Source organism: Schistocerca americana, chromosome 2 (assembly GCF_021461395.2).
Source record: "Schistocerca americana isolate TAMUIC-IGC-003095 chromosome 2, iqSchAmer2.1, whole genome shotgun sequence".
NCBI classification, from domain to species: domain Eukaryota; kingdom Metazoa; phylum Arthropoda; class Insecta; order Orthoptera; family Acrididae; genus Schistocerca; species Schistocerca americana.
This window is the reverse complement of record NC_060120.1, coordinates 531,148,707-531,173,362: the sequence shown is the minus strand read 5'-3', so window position 1 is coordinate 531,173,362 and position 24,656 is coordinate 531,148,707. Positions and strand designations below refer to the sequence as shown.

The window sequence follows — 24,656 nt, the reverse complement described above, 5'->3', positions numbered from 1 at the left end:
CAGATTGTCACCCACGTCATTTATACAGATCAGGAACAGCAGAGGTCCTAGGACGCTTCCCTGTCGAACACCTGATGTCACTTCAATTTTACTCGATGATTTGCCGTCTATTACTACGAACTGCGACCTTCCTGACAGGAAATCACGAATCCAGTCGCACAACTGAGACGATACCCCATAGGCCCGTAGCTTGCTTAGAAGTCGCTTGTGAGGAACGGTGTCAAAAGCTTTCCGGAAATCTAGAAATACGGAATCAACTTCAGATCCTCTGTCGATAGCGGCCATTACTTCGTGAGAATAAAGAGCTAGCTGCGTTGCACAAGAACGATGTCTTCTGAAACCATGCTGATTACGTATCAATAGATCGTTCCCTTCGATGTGATTCATAATGTTTGAATACAGTATATGCTCCTTAGAACAGAGTTCATTGCCCTCGTTACGGGTAGATGGAGAAGTGATTGTAGGTATGGAACTTAATTTACCAGTAAGAAGAAACTAATTAAAAAATGAGCGTCTTCGGCCCTCTTGTGTTTACAACACAACGAAAAACGCTTGCAGCGTGTGCGTTTAGTCTGAAGGTAACCACTGGGTAGTCCAAGTTGGTAACGGCACTGCGATTGTGACTGAATAGTTAGTGACTGTTGTGTGTTTACTTGCGCAGGCGGTGGCCGAGCCGGGCGATGGCCTGATGGTGCCTGGCAAGCGGTACGTGGCCGCCCTGGCGCGCAACGGCGAGCTGCCGCTGTACGGCGGCTGGCGCAAGAAGCAGCAGCGCGGCGACAAGCGCTACACCAACCGCTACGGCAAGAGGGGCGCCGCCGCAGACTTCGAGGCCGACGACGACGAGCCAGAGTCAGGGGTGAGTCCACACTCGGCCACTCACGTCACAAATATTTCAGCTGCAACACGGCCAACAGCCGTGACAAACTCCTTTATCGACTGTTTTTTTTCCGTTTCCATTGCATTTCTGTTTTGTGTATCACGACGTTTCGGCCGTGTACTCATTCTCAGGCACCTGCATACATAACATAAAAATAGAAGTAGAATACCAATTGCAATGCAGTCATTAGTTATACTCACAAGAATAAAATCAGATTACAACCAGTACTTGCAACTTTAATGCATGAACAGCGTATCTTTTGGAATGAATTCGAATTAAATCGGGTGGTGCTGCAGGAATTAGATTAGGAAATGAGACGCTTAAAGTAGTAGATGAGTTTTGCTATTTGGGGAGCAAAATAACTTATGATGGTCGAAGTAGAGAGGTATAAAATGTAGACTGGCAATGGCAAGGAAAGCGTTTCTGAAGAAGAGAAATTTGTTAACATCGAGTATAGATTTAAGTGTCAGGAAGTCGTTTCTGAAAGTATTTGTATGGAGTGTAGCTATGTATGGAAGTGAAACGTGGACGATAAATAGTTTAGACAAGAAGAGAATAGAAGCTATCGAAATGTGGTGCTACAGAAGAATGCTGAAGATTAGATGGGTAGATCACATAACTAATGAGGAGGTACTGAATAGAATTGGGGAGAAGAGAAATTTGTGGCACAACTTGACTAGAAGAAGGAATCGGATGGTAGGACATGTTCTGAGGCATCAAGGGATCACCAGTTTAGTGTTGGAGTGCAGCGTGGAGGGTAAAAATCGTAGAGGGAGACCAAGAGACGATTACACTAAACAGATTCAGTAGGATGTAGCTTGCAGTAGGTACTGGGAGATGAAGAACCTTGCACAGGATAGATTAGCATAGAGAGCTGCATCAAACCAGTCTCAGGACTGAAGACCACAACAACAACAACAACAACACATATAAATTCGTGGGCTGCTCGTGGTTAGCATTATATACAGGGTAATTAATTAAAGAGCATTCACTCACAGAGGTCCAGTGTGGGCTGTAATTATCGTATGGCAACGAAACATGGTGGATGTGATGAAAAAAAAAGATTCAGTTGTGGCCTCCAGGTGAAAATCTGGCGCTGTATATTGTTTGTATGACGGTAATGACATCCACGCTGTCATGCTGTCATTTGACAAGCCATAACGTGAGAGAACAGTACTGCTGTCGAAAAGAGGGACCGTGCACTGATACTGAAACTATTTTATGTGAACGGCAGGAACCAAACAGCACGTGGCCCGGCTAGTGCTGGCGCTCGCGCTGTGTCACGAGAACTGTCCATCCCATGGTCAACATTGCGGAAAGTTTTGCGGCCTATTTTACGCTGGTGTTCGTACACGATCCAGGCCGTGCGACAACTGAAACCTCTTGATCCGCAGTAACGTGCCAATATTCTACGGATCAGCGAGGCACATTTTACACTATAGGGTACATTGAATACATGGAACTGCCAAATTAGGGGTACTCTTAAACCGCGTGTAGTGCACGAAGAGCCACTGCATTCGCCTTACGTGACTCTGGTGAGGACTCACAAGTACCTTTATTCCGACATCCGTTCTTCTTCGAAGAGAATACATCCCGAGGGCCTGTCAGGTGTACCGTAACGTCTGCACGTTATCGAGACGGCCTTGTACAGCATGTGATTCCTGCTTTGGAATAACTCAGCTGTGTGGAAACCACTACTATCATGCAAGATTGAGTAACATCTTAAGTCTTTCGCTCAGTGAAAGATGTGCTTAATGCAACCTTCCACGAACGTGTCGTCTCCAGAGGTTTTCCAGATACGTGGCCTGCAAGATCTCCTGATTGATCCCAATCTGTGTGACTTTTGGCCCTGGGATTTCTAAAGGAACGCCTTTACCAGGGACACATTCGGTCTCTACCTGATCTGAAGGCCAGTGTGCAGGAACTCGTTGCTCAGATTCCACCAGAACTGTTATGAGCCATCGTTGATGACGTCGTTTCCGGATGCAGTATCTCGTCGACGTCTCCCGTTCTCATTCTTAACAAATTGTGTAAGCGGCTGTTATTAATAAAACCAACATCATGCATTTCTCACTCGTTTGGCCTTTTCTGCCCATGTCCCATCCCTAATCCATCACATATGGAAACATTTCTACACATCTTTCTTGCATTCACCGCGCCAGATTTACTCGTGATTCCCTACAATGGAACTATTTTTTTTTTCAGCGCAAATCGGTTCCGCATTAATGCGTTAGAATGTCTACCAAGTCTCGCTGCCATACGATAATTATAGCCCACACTTGACCTCTGTAAATAATTTATTAATAGTTAATTATAACCACATGGTACAATAAAGTAAAATAAAAATTAAACACTGTGTAAGTACAGATAAAAATAAGTAGGCAATAGCTGAAAACGTCATATAATAAAATGGCTTATCACATTACAGGACATGAGAGCGGTAGCCATGATAGTTGTTAACTACAGGCAGTAGCACACAGCCAAGCTATTTGCTATTATGAATGTTGTGGGTTGGCAGGAGAGCCAACACCGTTTTACTAGAGGAAGCCGAAAGGCACGCGTTTTAGCTCACGCAGGCTGGCGAGAGGTCTGGAACAGGACAAGGAAATTAGAATTTAGAAAAAACGGACGTAGCTGGTGGAATACTTAACTTTAATCCATTAATGGTGAACGTCGGTCTTGACGGTACATTATTACAGTATCAATAGTAACTGGTACTGGCGCCTTGCTAGGTCGTAGCAAATGACGTAGCTGAATGCTATGCTAACTATCGTCTCGGCAAATGACAGCGTATTTTGTCAGTGAACCATCGTTAGCAAAGTCGGTTGTACAACTGAGGCGAGTGCTAGGAAGTCTCTCTAGACCTGCCGTGTGGCGGCGCTCGGTCTGCAATCACTGATAGTGGCGACACGCGGGTCCGACGTATACTAACGGACCGCGGCCGATTTAAAGGCTACCACCTAGCAAGTGCGGTGTCTGGCGGTGACACCACAATGAAGGAGCACATATAGATTCATTATATTCAAGTAAGGTGTCCAGGTCGTTGTAAGCATGCGCCTTTAGTACTGAACAATGGAAAACCCAGGATGGAATGTAAAAATATTATGAGAAGGAAAGTTGCTACTCGCCATATAGCGGAGATGCTGAGTGGTAGACAGGCACAACAAAAAGACTGTCACAATTAAAGCTTTTGGCCATCAAGATGGAAACCTCATCTACTAACCATCTAACAGAAAGCCCGCAAAACGACCAAAAAACTATCCGAACTTGGAGGTTAGAGCGTTTCTCTATCCTCTACATCTCCAAAACCTTGATCCGACTATCCTCGCCTATGTAGCGTAGCATCGGCATCTGCCCCACCCATTTTCTACTAAGTCCCTCCAAATCCTTATACGTCATGCACTCCGCCTCTTTTCCCTCATGAGAACCCTGTACCATCTCCTAATATTCTCACCCCTCCTCGCCCTCGTCGAACACCTCTACACATCCTACACTATCCGCAAATTGGATTCCAGTAAACCAATTGTCTCCTATTTGATCAACAATTTCGGTCTGCTGCCGCGACTTTATAAACACATCCCAGCGTCCTTGTGCCTCCGCACACTCCACATCCTAAGCCACAGCAAGTTCAACCGACTCCTCTCTCTCATACAATGAGATCCGACCCGATATCTATCCGTCCTACCTGCTATAATGTTTCCAGCTACCGTATTCCACATCAGGGATGCCCCCTCCCTATGCTCTACCAACTAGCCGCCTCTCCCCATTCCATCTGCTCTTGATCCCACGGCCCTCCCCACCCAGTAGACTCTTCCCACAACCGCGCCAACACTTCATATCCATAGTTTTCCTATCTTAAAGACAGCTCATATATTTTGTACCCGTACAGACCCCCATATGTTTTCTACCCACAATCCTTCTCTCCCAGTGCAGATCCTTCAGCTGTCAAGTGAAAGTGCAGTGCTGCTTTTTAAGGGAATGTCACATTTCTGTGATTTACTTTTAAATGTATATATTTTGTGTTTTTTGACTTTTAGTCTTTTGGCTTTAGCCTAAAAAGAGTCTTACTCTTTCTTGCAAACAAAAAAAAAATTCAATCTTTTTATCCTTTTAGAAACCATTGTACGTTTTCCGTCTACTAGTAACATTGCTTTTCGTCTCTGTTATATTTTTTGAAAGCTCTTGGCTGAAGAGCTGGATGCTGTACCGCCGACAGCCCATCCCCTGCACATGAATTACAATAACGAAAAAGGAAACACGGACTACCCATGACACTGTATAAGTGTAACCCAGAATGTAGTTAACAGATTAATCATTGTATAAGTGCCGTTTTTACTCTGGTGATTTGTATTTTAATTAATTTTTTTCTGTTATGCATACATTTATTTGAGAGTTCTTGCACAGCCAAAACATCGTAGTACAGGAAACAAAAATAATGTGGAAATGAAAAACCGATTCAGGGCACCGTACAAAGAGTTAGAAGCACCTTTACACACTCATGAATGTTATAAAGTCCACCGCGAGTAATATTTCTTGTGAACGAACGACCAAGTATACTTGTTTTCACGAAGTCAGGAAAACCTAGAAAAGAAACGTTAAACACATTAGCATAGCAGTGGTATAGAGTAGAGTATAAGTAACAAATAAATATTAGAAGTAACTTAAATAACTTTCATCATCCATACGCACTGTAAATTGAAGTCCAGGGCCGCATTTTTCAAGGTCTCTGTCCCCGTCATCTTTATCACTTGCTTGTACTTACTACAGATCACCCTTACCAATAATAGTTCCTAATATGTGCGTTTTGGACCTAGCTCTTGATTTTTTTTCCGGGATTTTTCTTTGCTGGCTATTTAGTCTGACGACATTATGTCGAATTAGGTACTCAGTTACTACAGTTTTTGTTCTCTGCCTTATGTTAATGAACGTCCTTTTCTCTTTGATTTCCTTTAGTTTTTGTTCATTAGATTTTCTTTCAGTTCCGCTTATTTTTGTTGTTCTTCTCATCGACATATCCACTGCTTCTATTTTTTTTCTTTTCTTGCTTCCCCAGAGTCCATCCTTGCAACAATAACTTAAAATGTTCCAAACAAATATCTTCAGCCATGAATTTTTTCTTGTTTTTGCGCTAAAGACATTGTTTGTTAATAAATTACTCTTCTTTCTAAAGGTAGTTTAGGCATTGCCATTCTTTCATTAATATCTGGTATACTTCTGTTGGTACCTGTTGTACTTCCCAAGCAGCAAAATTCATTTACTTCCCTTAGTAATTTCTAATCTTAACGTTTTCCCTTACTTGTCTGTTCGATTTATCTCCCATCACTATTTCTGACGTGTTTGGTTTTATTCGCAGTTTGTGGTTTTCAAATACAACAGACAAAATTTTTATCATGTATTTCACGTCATTTTTAGAAGCAGCTTGAATAAAATGTATATTTACCATTAATTTAGATCCATTTGGCACTGTTTCTCATTATTTACATTGCACTTCTGCATTAATAAACGTGGAGAGATAGGACATCCTTCTCGGATACCTATTCTTATTCTACTCTCTTTCTTAGTGCCATTTATATCTATCTCTGAAGTCTGATTTTTATATAGATGGGGAATCAATCTTATATCTCTCCACCCTGCTCCAATTTTATTCAGTTTTCAAAACAGTATTTCTAGACCGCTCTGTCAAAATCCTTCTCTAGGATGACAAATACGGCTTACGTATTCCTTTTTATCTCAATTCTACTTTGTAAGATCGTGTGTAGCACCACAGTATCTTCCCTCGTTCCAAATAACATTAACAAAGTGAAAAAAGATTTAATTTTACTACAGTCTTATTTTTTCAGCGTAGCACTTTAGGGAACTGTTTATTAATCACACATAGCGAACTGTATTAAAGTACCAGCTGTACTACAGAAGACAAGAAGTGACTAATGACAAAATATGCTGTTAATGTATAAACTTTTGTCTGAATGTGATGACCACAATTCCAACTCATACAGTGTGTGAAACTTTCTGGAAAATTAAAGCTGTGTGCTGGATCACTATTCGATTCTGAGTACAATTGCCAGTCTAGCACACAGGTTACACGGATTCCACCCTGTGGGCTGGATAAGAGGCTGATGACCATAGGCATTTAGTCTCTTTAAACTTATTAATCGTCATCATCATCATCATCATCATATATAAAGTTCATGACTGCACTCGTCATGGTTTAGAGGTTTGCTATATAATCTACATTTTAAGAGTTGCCAACGTCATATAATTACTTAGTGACTTGTAGCTTTAAGAATCAAAGAGAACGAGGTGGCGCAGTTGCTAGGACATTGAACTCCCATTTGGGAGGTGGACAGTTCAAATCTGCATCCAGCCATACTGATTTAGGCTTTCCGTGATTTCCCTAAATCGCTCCAGGCAAATGCCGGGATGGTTCCTTTGAGAGGGCACGGCGAATTTTCTTCCGTATCCTTGAAACAATCCACGTTTGGGCTCCTTCGAACGAATTACTAAGTAATGCATACAAGTACGTACAGCTGTGTATACAAGCTAGTTTGATTTCTAATTCAGGTTGATAGTGTTTCAAATGGATCAAATGGCACTGAGCACTATGGGACTTAACAGCGGAGGTCATCAGTCCCCTAGAACTTAGAACTACTTAAACCTAACTAACCTAAGGACATGACACACATCCACGCCCGAGGCAGGAATCGAACCTGCGACCGTAGCGGTCACGCGGTTCCAGACTGAAGAGCCTAGAAGCGCTCGGCCACTCCGGGCGGCCGATAGTGTTTCACTGTGTTTGTTTTGCGTCCCGAGTGAATCTGTTTTAAAAAGCTTCGAAGTTATGAGGCAAAGAAAGTAATTATAATCTATCGAAATCCATTAACGTGCTGAAATTGTTTGTTTCTTAAAGGGGCGCGTCTTAATCCCAATTCAAGCTCACACGTTAGAACTGTGGGCAGGAGTACAACAACCAACGATGAAGTTAACACAACGGTTCTCGAATGGCTCCTTGACCAAGGAGCGGATTTCTACTGTCGAGGAATTCAACAATTTTTACAGCGTACCGACCGCTCTTTATAGACACTTGGTGACTATTTAGAAAAATAGTATCGCGTAGCTTATCTGTGTCACCTCGAAGTGTAGTGGAGCATTCGATAAAAGTTACTAGACGTGCCATATTGTGCAGCATCATTTTTAAAATTCCTTCGTGTATTTTGTTCACGAACTAGCAAATATTTCTCTTAACTTCTCATATTTCCTCCATGGCACCGCGAAAACCAGTGGTGCACAGAGAATTAGGAAACATACAGGGTGATTCAAAAAGAATACCACATCTTTAGGAATTTAAAACTCTGCAACGACAAAAGGCAGAGCTAAGCACTATCTGTCGGCGAATTAAGGGAGCTATAAAGTTTCATTTTGTTGTACATTTGTTCGCTTGAGGCGCTGTTGACTAGGCGTCAGCGTCAGTTGATGCTAAGATGGCGACCGCTCAACAGAAAGCTTTTTGTGTTATTGAGTACGGCAGAAGTGAATCGACGACAGTTGTTCAGCGTGCATTTCGAACGAAGTATGGTGTTAAACCTCCTGATAGGTGGTGTATTAAACGTTGGTATAAACAGTTTACAGAGAATGGGTGTTTGTGCAAAGGGAAAAGTTCTGGACGGCCGAGAACGAGTGATGAAAATGTAGCACGCATCCAGCAAGCATTTGTTCGCAGCCCAGGAAAATCGACTCGCAGAGCTAGCAGAGAGCTGCAAATTCCACAATCAACTGTATGGAGAGTCCTACGAAAAAGGTTAGTTATGAAACCTGAACGTCAACTACCCGAGGCGATAGATCGGCCGCCAGGCAGCCCGTGACAGAGCACTTCATCACTGGCCTCCAAGAAGCCCTGATCTTACCCCCTGCGATTTTTTCTTATGGGGGTATGTTAAGGATATGGTGTTTCGGCCACCTCTCCCAGCCACCATTGATGATTTGAAACGAGAAATAACAGCAGCTATCCAAACTGTTACGCCTGATATGCTACAGAGAGTGTGGAACGAGTTGGAGTATCGGGTTGATATTGCTCGAGTGTCTGGAGGGGGCCATATTGAACATCTCTGAACTTGTTTTTGAGTGAGAAAAAACCTTTTTAAACACTCTTTGTAATGATGTATAACAGAAGGTTATATTATGTTTCTTTCATTAAATACACATTTTTAAAGTTGTGGTATTCTTTCTGCATCACCCTGCACATTTTGTCTGCAAATACAAACTTTAAATCATGCACATACAGTATCAGACAGAATGATGCCAACGCATTGCAATTAAAGTTGAAAGAAAAGAAATACAATGAACGAGCTGATGTAATCGCCTTGTAAAATACAAAACAGCGCAAAGTGACGCGGGCGTCGACGCCCATCCCGGCACCGTTCCAACACGGCGTCGATACGACATAAGGGCACGTCGGCTGCGCTGAGTGATGGCGACTGCCGTCGCAAAACCGCCTCCTATGGGTTCCGGAACCGCTCGTTTCAGGCCGTCAGATTTTACGCCCACGTAAAATGGCTACCATATATCGCCGGTAGCCATCGCACGTCTTCCGGTCGGTCGCATTCCGCGCGGCCGCGTGCTCAAACTGCGCAGCTGCTGATCCGTGTCCTGCCACACATACCGAAGGGTTGGCCAGTTCACAATTACTGACGTGCAAACCGTGAATGCAATGAGGAATGCTGCCCTTTCTGAGATACTAAATTACGTTTTACTGTTTGCTATCATGACACAACGTGAGTATTTCGTTCAAAGAGCCTTTAAACGTTTGTATAGCAACTGCTGCTGCTCGTGACTGCTTATGCCTTCCTGTAATATTGAGCACAGAGGATTTGAGCTGCCAAAATTGATTACGACATAACACAGACATTACATAAGGGACTCGATTTGGGAAAACAGCGGTTCAAAAACCCACCCCACCCATCCAGATACAGGTTTTGAGTGGTTTCCCCGTTTCGCTTAAGGCAAATGCCAGTATGATTCTGTAGTGTACCTATGCATTCAACGAACAGAAAATATACCTTCTATTCCATTTGTCGTCTCTGGTATAATAAACTGTTATTAAAGTTTATAGTAATGCAAATGACGTTAATGTTAAAGTTAATCTGTGAATCAGACTCGTTACGGAAGTGCAGATTTTAATGTCGTTAAATCAAACAAAAATTATTAATCACGGAATTTCAGCAACTGACACGTAAGATACCAGTTTACGACACATTATAAATCTCAAATAGTCCACTGAGTAAGTGCTCAGCATCTGATCTTTGCAGAAAATTTATTAAATATTTCATAAATCATGGTAGGGGTACTAATCAAGATAACAAACACTTCTTTTAACATTTTTATTTAACCTAGAATACTATACAACCGTACCACCTCCTCAGACGTGAGTAGTCAGAAGTGATCGCAAAACAGATAATTTAGAAGTGCGCGGAAGAAAGAGCCCTGAACATAATTGATTTCATGTTTTATAACTTCGTGATGACCAATGAGTGAGTTGAGAACAGCACGGAACCCTTGTATTTCATTTAGGTATGGGTACTTTGCATGCATATACTCCGAGCAGTGACCTGGCTCCCAGCACAGATACATCTCTGGAGCAAAGTGCTCGCTCGAAAGTGACATTACACTTCCTTTGAAAACCACAAGCGCGATCTCAGCTTGTATTCCGCTTCCAATCACCTCTTCGATGATGGCACATTAAACTTTAACAGCCGGCCGCGGTGGCCGAACGGTTCTGGGCGCTTCAGTCCAGAACCGCGCGGCTGCTTTGGTCTCAGATTCGAATCCTGCCTCGGGCATGGATTTGTGTGATGTCCTTAGGTTAGTTGGGTTTAAGTAGTTCTAAGTTCTAGGGGACTGATGACCTCAGATGTTAAGTCCCATAGTGCTCAGAGCCAAAAAAAAAAAAAAAACCTTAACCTCGCTTCCTTTCTTCCTTATGTCGTGAGAACAAGTGAAAGCCTAACGTGACTTGAAAAGTTTCACTAAATGGTCCATCACAATTTCAAAGCAAGTTTTATCTTGATTTTTAGGCAGTTTTCGTGCGTGGTTCCTGATACTGTGATTCACCTAACAACAACGGCAGTGTTTTCGCAAGCGCAGTGGGGATTTGTATTTAAAAGTTTCTGGAGTTAACATATTAATAGGTTCTGAGCAGGAATGCTGCTGTATTATTACATGACAGTTCAATGAGTTACACCTAGTAGACAGAATTCGTCCAAGACAATGTATTTGCTAATTGTATACTATTAAGTTAACACCTCAGGATGGGAACTTTCATCTACTAGAAATCAATGAAGAAATTCATTTTAGAGAGTTTGATCAGGATGTCCTTGCTTTTGACACCGTGTACTGGCAAATTCCTGTTCGGTGACATACCTGTTAGGTACGAAAAACAGTAGGATAATCTGTGGCCATGTGACACAAGTGGTTATCTTAGAGAAACGAAAGAGTAAAACAGGGCATCATAGGAAACACAGCACTAGTGCAAGATATACATTTCTTAAAACTAAAAAAAGTATTTAATTTTTTTTGTACTCGTCGAGATCTCGTACATGATGAAACATTAAAATGTGATGACTAGTTTCAGTTGACTTAGTAACCATTTTCACATCACATGTGGTGAAATATATGTCAGCATACTGAAAACCCTGCATCGTCTATATAGCATATAAAGCCATGTGGTTGCATGGAAACTTTTGATGTAATGTAATGAAAAGACGAAATTAAATTGCGCTGGAATAACGATCTAAAGCACGAAAATGATGTACAAGATAGATAGCCCAATAGTAGATTACTATAGGTTCCAAATAGGGCATAAAAATTACAAATAATGTCTCTTCATAACATGAACAGAACTAAATTGAAACTGTTCTTACTGCCTTTACTTGAGAGAATGAAAGTTTAATTGCCACCATTGTTGACAGATATGAAAATCCAAAATGGATAACAACGTTTACTTAGGCACATCGTTTCCCAACTCATCACAAAGGAAAACTGATTACGTTTTGAACAAATATGCATCATAAGAAATTATTCTGTATAAACATGACTCAAACGTAACATGATCTGCAAGAAGCGAAAATGATGCACGTGAAATGCACAGATTAAGCCAAAAGCCTGTAGTGACCTCACCGAAATATCAGAAACAGCATGCTGATACCGCAGATCCGCACTGCCCGTCCGCAGACTAGGACCAGAACGTTCACACTACGCAATAGCTGGGCTATGAGTGCATCCTTGTCCGACCACGATGTCTCAACTAGAATCTGATCTACATGGCGTTTGAATTTGGCAAGATACACCACGCGAGACTGTCCACAGATTCTGCGGGGGCCAACCAGAGTAATGTTGCCTTGCAGAACTACGACACTTTGGCACTAAAACAGAACACATGCATTTAGCGAGCTTGCATAATTCATGAAAGGAGTCGGTACGAACAGCCAATGCCTTTCACATGCTCTGATGCAACTAATTATTTTCCCCTGACACTTCTCGCTCAAAAGCATGCTTTTACCAGGGACTGTGTGAAATGTTGTTGTTAAAACAAATTACCTCTGTCAGAGAGTTCCCCTACTGGTGGATATAGCTGTGAGTTGTAACTCTGCATCCACCCCTATATCTGCACTCTGCAAACAACTGTGAAGTGCGTGACAGAGGGTGCTACTAAAATGGTTCAAATGGCTCTGAGCACTATGGGACTTAACATCTGTGGTCATTAGTCCCCTAGAACTTAGAACTACTTAAACCTAACTAACCTAAGGACATCACACACATCCATGCCCGAGGCAGGATTCGAACCTGCGACCGGAGCGGTCACGCGGTTCCAGACTGAAGCGCCTAGACCGCACGGCCACACCGGCCGGCCAGAGGGTGCTACTAGTTTGACCACTTATTAGGACTTCTTCCCGTTCCATTCGCATACATATCCCCAGAAGAATGACTGCTTGAGTGTTCCACAATTAACCTGTTCCTGTCTTTGCGGCCGGCCGAAGTGGCCATGCGGTTAAAGGCGCTGCAGTCTGGAACCGCAAGACCGCTACGGTCGCAGGTTCAAATCCTGCCTCGGGCATGGATGTTTGTGATGTCCTTAGGTTAGTTAGGTTTAACTAGTTCTAAGTTCTAGGGGACTAATGACCTCAGCAGTTGAGTCCCATAGTGCTCAGAGCCATTTGAACCATTTTGAACCTGTCTTTGCGGTCAGTCGCAATAAGCAGGAGGCTGTACTACGTGCCTAGATTCGAGAAACTTTGTAAGTAGGTCAAAAATACCTGTGACTATGCGTGTGTTTGGTTTGGTTTGTGGGGCGCTCAACTGCGCGGTCATCAGCGCCCGTACAAAGTCCCAATTTTTACACAGTCCAAATTTTTTCACAGTCCAATCTAGTGACTGTCATGAATGATAATTATGATGAAACGATGAGGACTACACAAAGACCCAGTCCCCAGGCAGAGAAAATCCCGAACCCGGCCGGGAATCGAACTCGGGATCCCCGTGATACAGTGGCAGCAACGGTAGCCACTATTCGACGAGTTGCGGACTGTGACTATACGTGTACCTGCTGTTCTTCTTTATAGGCGTTCAGAATCACCAAATAGACCTATTTTTATGGCTCCCACGCGCCTTTAATATATTTTGGATTTAGTCGCACGAGTGCTTTGTAAGCAAGATCGTACGATGACTGGATGTGGGTAATAGCGACATGTTAAGTAGAGACACGACATACTAGCTAGTATCCACTACATCAGTCGTGGTAAACTTGTGGTTATCTGCGACATTTGTTAAAAACGTAGGTGCGAAAGTATAACATTTTGGTTAAGTCAGCCTGGAGGAAAATTTCGACGAAATTCTGATACTAGTATAATTCCTTTTTTTACGTCACACTGCGTAGAAATTCCATGTGTTCAAGACATCCTGGTATTCTTTCAGCACAATAATCTTCTTTCAACTGCAGCGGGTCGTTTCATGATAAAACGCTCTCACTGCTGTGCACTAATATTTTTAACATTGCTTCGCTGTACACGTGCACCCGACGTTCGGTATTACAGGTTTGCGAGTGGGTACTTCATTCTGAGTGGGAACCTCTAGCTAACGAGCCCGAAAAGCCACAGAATCGGCTAGTCTAAAGATCTGGTACGTGGACTAGTGGTCACAGCCCATTTGACTTCGTCGGTGTAAATGCAGATGTGTAGGCTCCGGGGAATCCTTGGCCTTGCCTAGCACGTCTTTCAGTTCCTTTGCTGAGAGGAAACTGCTTTTACGTTATGTTCTTTGAGGACCCGTGCCACCTTCGCAGAGCGCACTCCTGAGTGTGTACAGAAGGCGGGGCGTTTTCTATCCTGCTGAAGGCCTTCTAATGCTCCTTTTCTGAAGAAACGCACGTTTTGTTTACGCCTCTGAGTAGCTGCTTCTCTGAGAGGTTGACAGCAAGTGCTGTGTTCCTGCAGCCATGTTTCGTGCAGAAAAGACGTCGTGGACGAGGGTGATCCGATGTAGAATGTCTTAAAGATTTTCTTACGGCGCAGTTTTCACATTGTCACAGGCTCTAATGTTCTAGCAAACTGTGAGCCCAATTAAAATTTCAGCATATTCCTCAAAGAAATTGTTAGGATATCGCAGACTAAAACGTATATAGATGAAGACACACGTTTCCTATATTCTCAGGAGCGTCGTCTTAATTTGCGCCTCGACAGATACGTTTCAAGAAAAGTCAACGCCGAGTTATAGCTTTTGCTGAATTAGTACACATGCACTCACGCTTATTATTGGTTGTGTTGCGCAGTGCCGGCCGGTGTGGCCGAGCGGTTCTAGGCGCAGCAGTCTGGATCCATGCGACCGCTAAGGTCGCAGGTTCGAATCCTACCTGGGGCATGGATGTGTGTGATGTCCTTAGGTTAGTTAGGTTTAAGTAGTTGTAAGTTCTAGGGGACTGATGACCTCATATGTTAAGTCCCACCGTACTCAGAGCCATTTTTTTGTTGCGCGGTGATTAATCGTTGTAGCAAAGGTTTCCGTTGACTATAGATACTTATCAAGTGCTTTTCTCTGTAAGAATTCCTCAGTGCTTACAACTGAGGAATAATGGTACAGTGATCCCCACAGTTTAGCAGCGAATAACATCGACCTTGTCGTAAGCAATTCAAATGTCACGTTTGTAAAATTACTGTCGCTTACACATGTAAAACTTCTTCTTTCGGTTATTTTTGTTGATTTTACGTCTACCGTAGTTCCGTATGGGAGCTTTACATAGGGAACACACTTCGTTACGAAATAAACCAGCCCATGCGCCTAATAGCAACACTTATCTCTTTTTTCCAAATACACTCCTGGAAATTGAAATAAGAACACCGTGAATTTATTGTCCCAGGAAGGGGAAACTTTATTGACACATTCCTTGGGTCAGATGCATCACATGATCACACTGACAGAACCACAGGCACATAGACACAGGCAACAGAGCATGCACAATGTCGGCACTAGTACAGTGTATATCCACCTTTCGCAGCAATGCAGGCTGCTATTCTCCCATGGAGACGATCGTAGAGATGCTGGATGTAGTCCTGTAGAACGGCTTGCCATGCCATTTCCACCTGGCGCCTCAGTTGGACCAGCGTTCGTGCTGGACGTGCAGTCCGCGTGAGACGACGCTTCATCCAGTCCCAAACATGCTCAATGGGGGACAGATCCGGAGATCTTGCTGGCCAGGGTAGTTGACTTACACCTTCTAGAGCACGTTGGGTGGCACGGGATACATGCGGACGTGCGTTGTCCTGTTGGAACAGCAAGTTCCCTTGCCGGTCTAGGAATGGTGGAACGATGGGTTCGATGACGGTTTGGATGTACCGTGCACTATTCAGTGTCCCCTCGACGATCACCAGTGGTGTACGGCCAGTGTAGGAGATCGCTCCCCACACCATGATGCCGGGTGTTGGCCCTGTGTGCCTCGGTCGTATGCAGTCCTGATTGTGGCGCTCACCTGCACGGCGCCAAACACGCATACGACCATCATTGGCACCAAGGCAGAAGCGACTCTCATCGCTGAAGACGACACGTCTCCATTCGTCCCTCCATTCACGCCTGTCGCGACACCACTGGAGGCGGGCTGCACGATGTTGGGGCGTGAGCGGAAGACGGCCTAACGGTGTGCGGGACCGTAGCCCAGCTTCATGGAGACGGTTGCGAATGGTCCTCGCCGATACCCCAGGAGCAACAGTGTCCCTAATTTGCTGGGAAGTGGCGGTGCGGTCCCCTACGGCACTGCGTAGGATCCTACGGTCTTGGCGTGCATCCGTGCGTCGCTGCGGTCCGGTCCCAGGTCGACGGGCACGTGCACCTTCCGCCGACCACTGGCGACAACATCGATGTACTGTGGAGACCTCACGCCCCACGTGTTGAGCAATTCGGCGGTACGTCCACCCGGCCTCCCGCATGCCCACTATACGCCCTCGCTCAAAGTCCGTCAACTGCACATACGGTTCACGTCCACGCTGTCGCGGCATGCTACCAGTGTTAAAGACTGCAATGGAGCTCCGTATGCCACGGCAAACTGGCTGACACTGACGGCGGCGGTGCACAAATGCTGCGCAGCTAGCGCCATTCGACGGCCAACACCGCGGTTCCTGGTGTGTCCGCTGTGCCGTGCGTGTGATCATTGCTTGTACAGCCCTCTCGCAGTGTCCGGAGCAAGTATGGTGGGTCTGACACACCGGTGTCAATGTGTTCTTTTTTCCATTTCCAGGAGTGTATTTAACGTTTTTCCGTTAAAAATGGGAAATGCCACTTTTAAACAACTACAATACAAATCAAATGACACAGTCTTGCTGTTTTTTAGGTATGAAACACACTTTCCTAACAATGTCTAAACTCATCCACTGTTATGTCAGCAGCTAAGATCGTTCCATGTTCATACTGGAGAAAAAAATTGGTATGCGTTTCCACATGAATTAAACAGGTAATCACTGATCACGGACGCCTTTCCAGTCACGTTCTACTATCATTATGTTCCTGTACGAAAGTTATTGATTAACAAACATGGTACTGTTTCAACCTTAATCCCTCACGGCTTTCTGCGAAATAACGAATTACTCAAAACACCTTTGTCCTTCGAACCGACGTATCACTTCCAGCTCATGATTATATTTTGCAGCAAATTCTTCACACTATTTATCCGCGATGCGGCTGCAGGCGACAGCTCCGTGTTAAAGCCCGACAACTACTCATCGCACATGACAAGCCGGCGTGTGACCAGTAGCGCAGGGGCATTGTTAACGTTATATAGCGAGACAGTGCTGTCTCCAGTCAAAAGGCGCGCTCAGCTTCAAAAATTCCAGAACCCAGCGATAATTAGGGAGTACAATAACGTTACGTCATAACGTCAACGATAGCAGTACCCCTTACATCTCCCCCTCAGTATAATTCAAAAAAACGCAAGAAAGATTTTGTTAGGCACCCCCCGCCCAAAGAAAAACCAAAAAATAAAGAAAATAGAAATCCCAGAGAAACAAATAAGCGAACAACCCAGCTACAGACCCATCCCATTATATTATTATAAAAATACACTAGGCGATCAAAAGTATCCGGACACCTGCCTGAAAATGACTTAAAGGTTCTTGGTGCCCTCCATCGGTAATGCTGCAATGCGATATGGTGTTGGCCCATCCTTAGTCTTGATGACAGCTTCCACTACGCAGGCATACGTTCAATAAGGTGCTGGAAGGTTTCTTGGGGAATGGCAGCCCATTCATCACGGAGTGCTGCACTGAGGAGAGGTATCGATGTCGGTCGGTGAGACCTGGCACGAAGTCGGCGTTCCAAAACATCCCAAAGGTGTCCTATAGAATGCAGGCCAGTCCATTACAGGGATGTTATTGTCGCGTAACCACTCCCCCACGGGCCGTGCACTATGAACAGGTGCTCGATTGTGTTGAAAGATGCAACCGCCATCCCCGAATTGCTCTTCAACAGTGGGAAGCAAGAAAGTGCTTAAAACATCAATGTATGCCTGTGCTGTGATAGTGCCATGCAAAACAACAAGGGGTGCAAGCCCCATCCATGAAAAACACGTCCACACTATAACACCACCGCCTGCGAAAAATTACTGCTGGCACTACAAACGCTAGTAGGTGACGTTCACCGGGTATTCACCATACCCACACCCTGCCATCGGATCGCCACAGCCGGCTGGGGTGGCCGAGCGGTTCTAGGCGCTACAGTCTGGAACTGCGCGACCACTACGGTCGCAGGTTCGAATCCTGCCTCGGGCATGGATGTGTGTGATGTCCTTAGGTTAGTTAGGTTTAAGTAGTTCTGTGTTAAGTCCCACAGTGATCAGAGCCGTTTGCACCATTTTTTGGATCGCCACATTGTGTACCATGATTCGTCACTCCACACAAAGTTTTTCCACTGTTCAATCGTCCAATGTTCACGGTCCTTACACCAAGCGAGGCGTCGTTTGGCATATACCGGCGTGATGTGTGGGTTATGAGCAGCCACTCGACCATGAAATGCAAGTTTTCTCACCTCCCGCCTAACTGTCATAGTACTTGCAGTGGATCCTGATGCAGTTTGGAATTCCTGAGTGGTGGTCTGGATAGATGTCTGCCAATTACACATTACGACCTTCTTCAATTGTCGGCGGTCTCTGTTAGCCAACAGATAAGGTCGGCCTGTATGCTTTTGTGCTATACGTGTCCCTTCAGATTTCCACTTCACTATCACATCGGAAACAGTGGACCTAAGGGTGTTTAGGGGCGTATAAACCTCGCGTACAGACGTATGACACAAGTGACGTCCAATCACCGGACCACGTTCGAAGTCCGTGAGTTCCGCGGAGCGTCCATTCTGTTCTCTCACGATGTCTAATGACTACTGAGGTCGCTGATTCCCTGGCAGTAGGTGGCAGCTCAATGCACCTAATATGAAAAAGGTATACTTTTTGGGGTGTCCAGGAACTTTCGATCACTTAGTGTTATAAGAGATCCTCGCAGGGGACGCCAAATTGAAAGTGAACCCATTTGTGGGCTATATAAAAAATGTTTGATTGAGAACCTGGCAGCGTCGTACACAATGAAAGTTAACACTTGGAGTGACTATATAATGGTAATGATTTGATTGAGAATGCAAGTTTAGTTTACTGACAACATTTATTTTCCCAAAAACAAAGACAGACAGAATATATGTTAAACATATAATAGAATCGTGAACAACAAACAGGTAGTTTAAGACCACAACGGACAAGGGTCCTGGGTGGCAAAAGTGAGTCAGGTACTCTGGCCCTAAAATGTGGATAACGGTATCTGTGTTAATCTGACGCTGAGAAGATTTTGACTGTTGAAATCTACAGAATTTTCTATTGGTGCAGCTGAGAGCAAGGGGCAGTTGGGATTTGTACTAACAGGCAAGGCCGGAGCAGCAGGACGTTACCCTGTTTGCTCCGTGCAGCGATGTTACTTGCAGCTGGCGATACGTGGGCGGCAGATGCGAGGTGTAAGGCGGCACCTGTCAATCGATCGCGGCCACGAAAGAAATGAAACATCTCGCGAGCTATCGTTCAGGCAGACGGATCGCAATTTACTCTTTATCAGAACCCTGAAATCACAGCAGATTTCAGTGTGTGACACACCCGTTCGCTGGCCGTACCAAGGACCAGTCTGGCTCACTTACACGACAGAGTGAACAAGAATGCCAAACGTCGAGATTAGGGACCCAAAAACAAATAAGTGTGCCCTCGGCGAACGAGTGGTCCGAAATGTTTGAAGTCACACTGTCGGTACAGTAAGAGCTTCACCACAGGCTCCCCACTCTAACTACTCGCAAGTGAAGTCAATCTTAGGACAGGTCCCAAATACCAACCACACATGCCAGAGCTTCGATCAGAAGTTGCTTCCAGACCGAAGTACAGAACCAGAGTGCCACGCACCTCCAGATCAGAACAATTCCAGTTTCTCCGCAAAGTGCATGAACGACACCGCCTTCAGCCCGTCTTGAGCCAATAATAGGGCTTTAGAGGCGCTAAATCTCCCCTTCTACACGACAGCACGAACTCACAGCTAACCAGCGCAAGAGTTAAGAGACTGCGTCTCTGAAAAAAAAGAAACCGCCAGTTACTGACTTTTTTAAGTTTTCCCGGTGGGAGATGATTTCCCCAAAGTCGCGTCGCTTCCCATGGCAACAAGCAAGCAGATATGATCTTTAAGATCTTTACCTAAATTGTCTGTGTCTTGGAGCTTGTTAGTCCTAGCTATGAGGTGTAATAAAGATTCTATCCCTAAACGTTTCTCAGACGCCAGAGTTTCTTTTTACGATCGAGGCGGTCGATGGAAGTGGGCCACAGGCCTATTTGCAGTATCGGCAAACACGAAAACTTGTAAATTTTTGTTAGGCGTTGTGCAGCCCACAATGCCCGGTTCACCGTGTAGACGAGTCCCTTCAGTCTATCGTCCCCAGCCCAGCTTTCAGCTGGCGCCAATGCAGGTATAGTGGGCATTGTCCTGCTGGAGACCTGTCTCGACTGCGGGGTGCTCTGTCGGCCCTATGCGACAGATTTACTGAGGGATGGGCTCGCCGCCACTTGTTTTCAACTTCCAACATGCCGTTTCTACGAACCAAGAACCATAAAAGTACCTCATGCTTTTAGCGCCCTACCAGGCTCCATCAACACCTGCTCAGGACGTTAACTTCCTCGAGTCCCGCACAAGATGCGTAATGTTGTAACAAAATCTATATGAAAAATAGGTGCCCGCAGTTCGTGCTCGTGCGGTAGCGTTCTCGCTTCCACGCCCGGCTTCCCGGGTTCGATTCCCGGCGGGGTCAGGGATTTTCCCTGCCTCGTGATGACTGGGTGTTGTGTGATGTCCTTAGGTTAGTTAGGTTTAAGTAGTTCTGAGTTCTAGGGGACTGATGACCATAGCTGTTAAGTCCCATAGTGCTCAGAGCCATTTGAACCATTTTTTTTTTTTTTAAATAGGTGAAAGAGTAACTTGTCCTCTCTCAGTGTATAAGGCACACTTCATGATCTCTCCTCCAGACACTGAAAATTTACAATACTTAACATGTTGGTTTATATATGCGACAAGTAGTCAGTTAACATACATAGAATGAAATTGTTCAACAACTACATTATACAGCAATAAAATTATCAAAATTCCTTTGTATAGATATCCATGAAGATAGTTCCGAAACTACTTCACGCAGTTTAGTTAAGTCTCTATAGCCTGAAACTCACCCTCATCATGATTTTTCTAATAAAGTATATTATATATTACTACTATCAAGGCACATTCACAAAGATCTGTTGACATTGTGTGCACAGGTTGTGCGTAAAGCAGTGCTATTACAATGTCATCAATTCTCAAACAATTCAAAACATTATAAGCTTTTCTTTTTCTTTACCTTAACATCACAGAAAATACTTTTTGACTGTAATAATATACCAAGTTTACCTCTTTCAAGCATACTTTCATAAGCTCAATAATAATTATGGAACTCCAACTGTCATTTATAAGCAAACACTGATCAGTTTATTACATAGAAGCAATGTAAATACTCATGTAACTGGAAGCTAATTATTAACCAACTGTATATCCCATAGAGCCCAATTACTCAAATGTTAATAGAATTACTTTGAAAAATATGCTATCAAAATTTGAGTACCATACATTAATTACTATAACACAAGGAAACTGGCAAAATTTTATGGTAAAACTTAATATAACCCAGCCCGAGAATCTGGTATTTGGAGTTAAAGAAAATATTCTAACAGAAGGAAACATAAGTTGACGATTAGTCAGCTGAAACAAAACACTTTCGTAATTGACGCTTAATTTTCCGCCAAACTTTAAGCAACACTAACAGGTGGTTGTAGTAGCTGATACTGAGAGTTCCAGGCGATCCCAGCAGGTGTCTATTGCCGTGTAGTGGCCAGCGTGTGATGTCAGCGAGTGTGAGAACGAATGTCAGCGGCCTCCGAAGGTCAGAGAAGTCCGGCGGCTCAGGCGAAAGACAATAAACGAACATCGACGCAACTGGACCTGCACAGCCCCCCCCCCCCCCCGCGCCCACGGAATTCCCACCCCACGACATCGACCATGCAACGAATATGGAAACAATAGTACATCTCAGCGTCTACACTCACGCCAAAAAAAAAAAAAAAAATCACAATATGCGTGGTGCATAATACATCTATTTCTCTGTTAGCGTACTGGTAAGTGTTGCAAATTCCAAGAAGCCAAAAGAAAATTTCACAGTTTTAAAAACAAATGCTACATTACTGCTACCATACCACACAGTATATTAATACAAGCAACACGAAATACGAAATAAATCAGTGTTCATAAATATTTGGCGGTTCAGTTATTTCTGAGTAACCACTCAGTCTCTTCGCAGTGCTACAACATGCATAATCACATCGTTGTCGATCCCCTTCCTATCTCCTTGCACCATTTTTTTTTTGCGTTTCGTTTTTCCACCGTGTAATACATTGACGGAAAAAACTGCAGCATTAAGGAGTTGTGCGACGAAAATTGATAGGCGTGTTTCTACATCTGACAGATGAGGTCTATTCAAATTTCGCTTCAGTTGCGTAAAGGCCGGTTCCCACTAGAGCGCGGCAGCGCGGCGTGCGGAAACGGCAGCGGCAAGCGTTTTCCGCTTTGACGCGGCGGCTCGCGGAATTGGCGTTCCCATCTGGAAGCGGCAGACGTTAGCGGTAACCAATGACGGACAGCCACTGAGGTACGGGGCAGGACCCACTGAAACGCGCGGTGCGTTTGATTAACTATATCTTACACCTACATGAAGGAAAGACGAAGTTGGGTGAAGACATACCAATTTTTCATTTTCTATACAATGTACTCTTTCACATATTTCATTATTCATGTTTTCTCATTTCACCATAAACAGATTTCATGACTACCGTTCACGATTGTTCACTATCTCCTAACACATTGAAACAATGTACAACAAGAGAGATTATTCAGATAGTTAAGCGAGACAAAAATTTAAAATGTGGTACGGTAGCAGGTACACGAAAACAGTAAACAAAGGCTAGGTGGAAGGGATGAAAATGGAAGCCACCTGATAGAATTTCCCACAGAGCATAATGTAATCATCGCCAGCACCTTGCTTAAGAATCACGAAAGAATAATATATATTTGGAACAGTTTTCGAAACCAGATTTTAAATTGTAAGGCATTTCCTGGTGCAGACGCAAACCTGACTGAAGACTATCAACAGCAAGAAAAGCGTTCTGAAAAAGAAAATTTGTTCACACCGAATATAAATGCTAATGGTTGGATACTATTTTACAAAGGTATTTGTGTGGAGTGCAGCCTTGTATGTAAGTGAAACGTGGACGATGAACAGTTCTGTCAAGAAGACAATGGACGCTTTCAAAACGTGGTGATTCATAAGAATGCTGAACATTAGATACGAGGATCGTGTGACTAAAGAAGAGGTACGGAATTAAATAGAGGAGGAAGAGGAAATTACGGCACAACTTTGACAACAATAGGGGTTAGTTGACAGGACGTATTATGGGGCGTCAAAGACTGAGGACAAAGGGGTTGGGTGATAGTATTCTGATAATAATCATCTGTTGAAATACTATTCTACTATTTTATCTATTAATGTAAGCAGTGAATTTACTCTTCCACGCACTCCTTAAAACATTTAAACCAAAACTGAAATCAGCTGAACACCAAATCTTTCAACCACTGTCTGACAACTACTGGATTCACTTTTAACTTTCTATAACTATCACTGGCTAGCCACACACACATACAGATATAAGGAGAACAAAAATAAACAAACATTAGTTTTCAGCATATAATTCTGCAGGTTGGCAACATGTACATAAACAAACCAGACAGGAAGGGACATGAGGTGAACACACTGTAGTTACGACTTTAAATCAGAGTTTTCGGTAAAACGTCTACTGCTAGTTACAGAAGAAAAAAGAGCGAACATGAAAATGTGCTTATGTTCCATAATCTAAGCTTTAGTTCAACCTCCAGCATGTGACCAGGTGAGGGGAAACGTATATGTCCGCCAAAAACTCAATTCACTGTAAGTAATCAGTCATTCACGTAAAAAAAGATGTGAACTGTTTTATAATCTGCAAGTATCACAGATCAAAACAAAACTGAGTCATTCTAGATTCCACCGAAGATGCCTTAAAGTAAAAGGCGAAATGCGTCTTGAATCAGTAAAGTACACTGGATAAAGAAAAAAGAAAGGAAATAATCAATAGCTCTACATATTTAGTAAATTACATCTTATGACATACCAGCAAATTAGTTTCGGTTTAACTTCTCATTCGACATGCTATTAATGCCATTTTAAAAAATTCATCTATCCCTTCTGAAAAACTGTAGTTACTTTCATACCTCGGTAGATAAACAGATTTAGGATATTTATCATGCGACGAAATACATGACTTCTCACAAGTTATCGTTTGCAAAAAAAAAAAAAAAAAAAAAAAAAAAAATTTCGATTTCTTGAATCGTTTACGAAATTTGCGGTTGATACAACCACATGGTTTACGACGAGCAGGACGAAGTTCCGGTCGCGTCGCGAGCAACCTGCGCGCGGTCACGGCACAGCCCGTCCACCGACATATCAGTCAATATCTCGAGAACGGTGATAGCTATCGATCTGCTCTCAGCTTTAAAAACAATTTCGATATGTTGACTAAATTTCACACGCAATAATGTATTACCTAAAAAGAACTGTACGCAAAGTCCAC

At 43.7% G+C, this 24,656-nt stretch overlaps 1 protein-coding gene across 2 annotated transcripts in view; it reads left to right on the top strand.

Moving 5' to 3' along the window:
- LOC124596051 (neuropeptide-like 1) overlaps positions 1–24,656 on the top strand; it is a 422,926-nt gene that overhangs the window by 319,133 nt on the left and 79,137 nt on the right. For both annotated transcript variants that reach the window (XM_047135025.1, XM_047135024.1), the window contains exon 2: positions 662–859. In XM_047135025.1, the coding sequence (XP_046990981.1) occupies positions 662–859 (198 nt within the window). The remainder of the gene's footprint in view (positions 1–661; positions 860–24,656) is intronic.